Source organism: Dipodomys ordii, unplaced genomic scaffold (genome assembly GCF_000151885.1).
Source record: "Dipodomys ordii isolate 6190 unplaced genomic scaffold, Dord_2.0 Scaffold55, whole genome shotgun sequence".
NCBI lineage: Eukaryota > Metazoa > Chordata > Mammalia > Rodentia > Heteromyidae > Dipodomys > Dipodomys ordii.
The window spans coordinates 6,339,225-6,346,009 of record NW_012267271.1 but is presented as its reverse complement, the minus strand read 5'-3'; the positions used below and the strand labels follow the sequence as shown (position 1 = coordinate 6,346,009).

Genomic DNA, 6,785 nt, shown 5'->3' with positions numbered 1-6,785 from the left:
AGAAGTGGCGCTGTGGCTCAAGTGGTAGAGTGCTAGCCTTGAGCTGAAGAGCTGAGGACAGCACCCAGGCCCTGAGTTCAGGCTCCATGACCGGACCCAAAAAAAAAAAAAAGAAAAGAAAAAACAAAGTGGTTGAGCAAAAGAGCTCAAGGACAAGGCCCAGGTCCTGAGTTTAAGCCTCAGGACAAAAAAAGAAAAATGGAAAATGTACATACAATGTTGCTATTGCCAGCCCTGGTATTTGAACTCAGGGCCTGGGCCACTGTCCCTGAGCCTCTTTGTACCTTTGTGCTCAAGGCTACTGCTCTACCGTTAGAGCTACAGTGCCACTTCTGGATTTTTCTAAGTAGTTTATTGGAGATAAAAGAGTCTCAGGGACGTTTTTGTCAGGGCTGGCTTCACACCTCAGTCAATCCTCACATCTCAGCCTCCTGAGTAGCTAGGATTATAGGTATGAGCCACTGGCGTCTCGATGTGCAATGTGCTTATCTGTAACTTTTCAACTTAGTAGAAAATAAACACAACATATGTTTATGTATTTATGTGAACATATGTGTAAACACATATGTTTATATTTATGTGTAGTGAAGCCTGGTGCCGGTGGCTCACTCCTGTAATCCTAGCTACTCAGGAGGTTGAGATCTCAGGATCTTGGTTCAAAGCCAGCCCAGGAAGGAAAGTCCATGAGACTCTTATCTTAACCACCAGAAAACTGTAAGTGGCACCGTGGCTCAAGAGTAGAATACTAACCTTGAGCTTAAGAGCTGAGAGCAGAGCCCAGGCCCAGAGTTCAAGACCCAAGACTGACCTGCCCCCCCCAAAAAAAACAGGATTGAAAGCTTAATGATGAATTAAAATAATTCCATGCAAACACTGAACTATTACCTTCTCCACAAGATTCAAACTAATCTATGAAAATGGAACGAACGTGTACATTCATGAACTACGCAATGTTCTCTCCCATCCATGACTGCAAGATATGCACGTGGACACTTGGTCCCTAGCAAGCATATCCATTCTCATGCCTTAAATATCTTTCACCAGAGGACACCAGCTCTCCTCTGCAGCCTGCACTGCTTCCCTCAATTCCAGCATGTAGTCCTACCTGCCTGCCTAACATGTCCACCTGGCTGCCTAACACCTGTCTCAAATGTAGCACACCCCAAAGCAGTTCCTGATCTCTCCTCCCACCCTAATCAACTCCTCTTGTATTTAGAAAAAAAATTTTTCAGTAAAAGGCAAGTTCATTCCTCCAGTACTCAGTCCACAAATCTGGGAGATACTCTTTTTTTTTTTTGGTCGGTCGTGGGGCTTGAACTCTGGGCCTGGGCGCTGTCCCTCAGCTCTTCAGCTCAAGGCGAGCGTTCTACCACTTGAGCCACAGCCCCACTTCCAGTTTTCTGATGGTTTATTGGAGATAAATTTCACGGACTTTCCTGCTTGGGCTGGCTTTGAACTGTGATCCTCAGATCTCAGCCTCCTGAATAGCTAGGATTACAGGCGTGAGCTAGCTACTCTTGATCTCTCTCATACCTGACATAGAATCCAAAAGCAGATCCAAAGTACAGATAGCTCAGCCTTCAGATAATTACAGAATCTGATGATTTGCCTGCCACCACCCTGGTCCCACATCACATCATCATTCTCATCTAGATCAGTGCAACTGAGTGCAATCGAGCCCCACCCAGAATCCTACTTTCTCCTCTGTCCTCAGCTAGACAGCAGCCAGGAGAGCGCCTCTCAGATCACAGACCAGGCTTCCCAAACCACAGGCGTGAAAGTCAAAACCTTGAAATAGCCAGCAGGCCCCACTCTTCTGGAGACATTCTGCCTGCCATCCCATTTTACCCTGACACCCCTCCTTTGCTCTCTCTGTCCAGCTACACTGACCCAACATTCTAGGCAAGCTCTGCTGGGAGTTTTCCACCTGACACCCCTTCCTTTAGTGCTTTATTTACTCAACACTTCCCCAAAGCTGTTCCTCCCTCCCTTCTTCAAATGCCGCCTTTGCCAGCAACCTCCCTACAATTACTGCCTCCAACATTTCCTCCTCAGCACTCACAGCTCTCTCTCACAGTTCTACATATCCTTATCCAGCCTATGATGCTGTTTCTCCCACTAAAACAAAGTAAGTCCTAGGAGTGTGGGTATGTTGTTTTCACTAACAAATCGCTGGTGACTAAAACATTGCATAGCACATGATGTGTGCTCGAGAAATATTTCTTAACCAGGTGTCAGTGGTTCCCTGTTTATTACCTTAGTTACTCAGGAGGCTGAGACCTAAAGGGTCAGAGTTCAAGACTAACCAGATCAGCAAAGTCCTTAAGTTGAGGCCCTGAGTTCTAACCCCAATACTGCTAATGTTGAAGAAAAAAGGAAACCCTTAAAAAAATTAAAATTTTAAAAAAAAAGAGGCTTAAGCCAGATGCCAGTGACTCACACCTATAGTCCTAGCTATTCAGAAGGCTGAGATCTGAGGATCATGGTTCAAAGCCAGCCCCGGCAGGAAAGACCAGGACACTTTTATCTCCAATTAACCACTAGAAAACTGGAAGTGGCGCTGTGGCTCAAAGTGGCAGACTGCTAGCCTTGAGCAAAAAAGCTCAGAAACAGTGTAGGCCATGAGTTCAAGCCCCAAGGACAACCAAAAAAAAGTAGTTTTCTCCTTCAACTTAAACCTCTCAGTGCCCTGAGATCTAAAATCCTCCCATCATCTCGCTAACACACACACACACACACACACACACACACATACACACACACTTATAGATTGGGGCACCAGTGTCTCATACCTGTAATCCTAGCTACTCAGGAGGTTGAGGTCCTGAAGTTAGTATTTCAAAGCTAGCCTGGGCAGAAAAGCCCATGAAGCTCTTATCTCTAAAATAACCAGCAGAAAGTTAAGCTGGAGGGTGTGGCTCAAGTGGTAGAATGCCAACTGAGCAAGCATGAGGCACTGAGTTCAAATCCCAATGCCAGAAAGAAATAAAGGTATTTCTTATTTACAAAAATGGGGTCATGCCATGTAGACTGGTTTCCAAATGGCCTTTTCACTTCTGTCATACAGACATCTCTTTTACTGCTGGCCTGCAGTGCATATCTTACATGCCCTCTGGAGAGATTCCAAAGGTTCTCAAACTTTTTCATTTCTGGCCCTCTGTACACCTGAAATTATCAAAGACCTTTAGTTTATATAAGTTAATCTCAATAATTACCAAATTAGAATCTTAAACTGAAATTTAAAGTACACTAATCGATTCATACAAAAGTAAAAAATTTTTATTGTTACTAAAACTTTTCCCCAAAAGTAATCTTTCTGGATAGCTGTAGACATTCTTCTTTAATGTTATATCAAAACCTCACAAGTGATAGTTCTTTTTTTTCTTTTTGGGTCCGGTTGTGGGGCCTGAACTCTGGGCCTGGGCGCTGTCCCTCAGCTCTTCAGCTCAAGGCTAGCGCTCTACCACTTGAGTCACAGCGCCATGTCCGGCTTTTTTCTTTTTTGCTTATGTGGTGCTGAGAAATCGAACCCAGGGCCTCAAGCATGCAAGGCAAGCACTCTACCACTGAGCCACCTTCCCAGCCCAAGTGGTAGTGCTTAAAGGCTGGTAGAACCAGAAGCCACCACACCAGTGAACCCTAGATTCTGCAACATTAAAATTAACAGAGCCTGGATTCCCTAACTTCTTAATTCAGTAAGAACACAGTATAATGACACATTTGCCTACCTATAATAGATGCTAAAACAGAACTATCAGCAAGGGACTGGTGGCTCAACACCATCATAGCTACTCAGCAGGTTGAGATGAGGATGGAGGTTAGAGGCCAGTCCAGGGAGGGAGTCCTTGAGACTCTTGTCTCTAACCACCAAAAATGTGGAAGTAAAGCTGTGGCTCAAGCTAAGGGAAAGCATCCAGGCCCTGAATTCATGCCTCAGTATAAGCACAAAACAAAAAAAAAAAAGAATGTAAGAACTATCAAATACAAGTTCATCCGAGAGCCCTTTTTTATTGCAGTCACCCACTGCTAGGAGGTATTTGTGAATTTCAAAGTACGTGCCACTCACAGACAACCTACGTTTGCTTACAAGGGGAGGGGGCTCAATTGATGTTTTAATATTAGGTTCAGTGCCTAAAAAATGTCAGGCTCTAACAGTACAAGCAGAACCCTAATTAACTGGTTCCTGGCTGGCCTCTGCTACAGACTTCAATCTAATCTGAGCCTTAGCGTTAACTTCACACAAAATTACTAGAAGTCAACAAACTAGCATGTACTATCAACACTGAAATGTCAATGGTGTCCATAAAATTGTCAAAGACGACCTTTATTGCCTCAAATGTCATTCTACAGTAAAAGGGAAGGTAAATTAAGGAGAAGGTGGTGTGTATGCTCAGGTAACAAGAAACGCTGTTTCCCCATGCTGCTTTTCCCACATGGCTCCAAAATGAGTATTTTCAAATTCTCCTTCAGATTATAAAGGTCAAGAATATTAGTATCTGATTTTTTTTTTCTTTTTGATGGTGGTGGGACTTTCAAACTCTGGGCCTGGGCGCTGACCTTGAGCTCTTTTGCTCAAAGCTAGCTCTCTACCACTTTGAGCCACAGAACCACTTCCGATGTTGTGGTGGTTCAATGGAGATAAGAATCTCACCAGGACTTTCTGTTCAGGCTGGCTTTGAACCTCGATCCTCAGCTCTCAGCCTCCCGAGCAGCTAGGATGGCAGGTGTGAGCACCTGCGCCTGGCTGGTCCCGAGCAGCTAGGATGGCAGGCGTGAGCACCTGCGCCCGGCTGGTCCTGAACTTTTTTGCAGAGCATAAGTCACTTTGAGATTACAATAAAAGTCCTCTTGGGAAGGAAAGTAGTGAGGGGAGCCAGGTGCCAGTAGCTCACATCTGTGATCCTAGCTAGTCAGAGAGCTGAGCTCTGGGGCTTGAGGTTTAAAGATAGCCTAGGAAGACAAAACCTAGAGACTCCAATTACCAGCAAAAATCAGGAAGTGGAAGTGCAGTTAAAGTGCTAGCCTTGAGTGAAAAAGCTAAAACACACGAGGCCCTCGGTTCAAGCCCCAGTATACAGGGAGACAAGGAGACAAGAGAAGGAAAGAAAGGGGAGAGAGGAGAGAGAAGGGAGGGTAAGGGGAGAGAGAGGGAAAGGAAGAGAGAAGGGGACAAGGAGAAGGGGGAAGAGAGACAGTGGGGAGGGAGAGAGGGAAGGGGGCAGAGAAAACCATAGTAAAGGATTCAGATACTTCAGAAGAGTCAGTGCCTTTAGCAGGAGCAGGTGACAGAACTGAGAAACCCCCAGGAAATGAAATGAGGCCCTGGAACAGTAAAATGATCTGTTCAAGGTCATTGGCAACAATGAGTAAGTGGGATCAGGCAAGAATCAAGCAACTTCAACAAAATGTTTTTAACTCATACCTTTCTGATAGAAAGCTAAGTCCCATCAGAAACCACAAGATAATGTAAGCAGAGAAATGGAACCAACAGACATAAAGTGCTGCTGGCTACAGAAAGTTCTTCGATGGCCTACGCCAAATGCACAAAAGGAAACACTGGACCAGAAATCTTGAAAAGTACTCACCATGTTCCACAAAAACATTGCAGTGCAGACCCCCATGCCTCGATGATTCCTTCTTTCCTGCGCCCTTGATAAAGTGCAGGGCAGGCAGACTCGGCCTCCTCTGGTCCCCAAGAACTTTTCCAGGCTGCTGCCCCATAAAGCAATGATAGGCACCCCTTTCCAGAAGAGGGTTCAAGATCTTCCAGAAAGGTCTGTGGGCTTTGGGAGGAAACAGTTATGCAGAATTTCACATTCACCAGTATATGAGGTCAATCTTGTATTACAAAAAGAAGCCAAGTTTTGAGTCGACACGTGTAAACAGACGTTCCAATTATTTTTGCAGTTCCTCAATCTTGAAGTAATGTAGCTGCAAATCTACCCCCAAAGTTTCTTGATTTTTTTTTCTTAAAAGTTTATTTTACAGGCTGTTTCAAGAAGAAAACCTTCCAACAGAAATGTCCCGAGGGGACGCAGAAGAGGACCAACAACACCAAAGTCGTTTCGATCCCCAGGCAGAAAGGAAATGTGGGTCTTCTTTGGCTGCTGTCCAGAACTTTTCCTGGGGAAGTCACCGACACCCTATCTCAGTTTCTCCACCTTCCCAACAAGTTTCCTGCCGCTCTCCTTCCCCAGCCCTGCTCTCCGGAAAAGGACACGGGTCCCGCAGACTTCAGCGACAGCTCACCGGAGCCGGAATGCACAGCCAGCAACTTTCAGGTCCGCTTTTTAAAAGGCCTGTGAAACCAATCCAGACTTTTCCTTTGCATTGAAGTCTGGGGCTGCGCTGAGACCAAAGGAGCCGTAGGCGACATTGGAAGAAATCAGGGCATCAACGGCTCCCGGGAGCAATCTGGGGAGCAGCGGAAGCCGCTTGACAGCAGGGAGGGGATCTGAATTTGAATGGGGGGTTCCCAGGCCGGACCTGGGCCCAGGATCCACAGCGAGGGGCGGCTCCGGGCTGAGCAGGAGACATGCCCGGGCCGGGCACGGGCGGCTTACTCGGGGGGGCGACGCTCCTCTGGCCTCAGGAAACGGGGTGGCCCAGGTCAGGGGAAACTGAGGCCACCCCCCAGCGTCCCGGAACCGGAGCGAAGCCGTAAGGAGCTGGGGACCGCCCGCAGCCCCGAGGGCGGGAGCGGCCGCGGGGGGAGGAGGCCCGGCCGCCTCGGCCTCTAGGAGTCGGGGTCTCCGGCCGAGACACCCCCTCCCCCGGCCCGGATG

The 6,785-nt window shown here is 46.9% G+C and overlaps 1 protein-coding gene across 1 annotated transcript in view; it reads right to left on the bottom strand.

Annotated features, from left to right (window-relative positions):
* Positions 1–6,701, bottom strand: part of Abl1 (ABL proto-oncogene 1, non-receptor tyrosine kinase) — a 144,581-nt gene extending 137,880 nt beyond the window's left edge. Inside the window, exon 1 of the mRNA XM_013021429.1 lies at positions 5,586–6,701. Within this exon, the coding sequence (XP_012876883.1) occupies positions 5,586–5,721 (136 nt within the window). The 5' untranslated portion in view covers positions 5,722–6,701. The remainder of the gene's footprint in view (positions 1–5,585) is intronic.
* Positions 6,702–6,785: the final 84 nt, after the last annotated feature.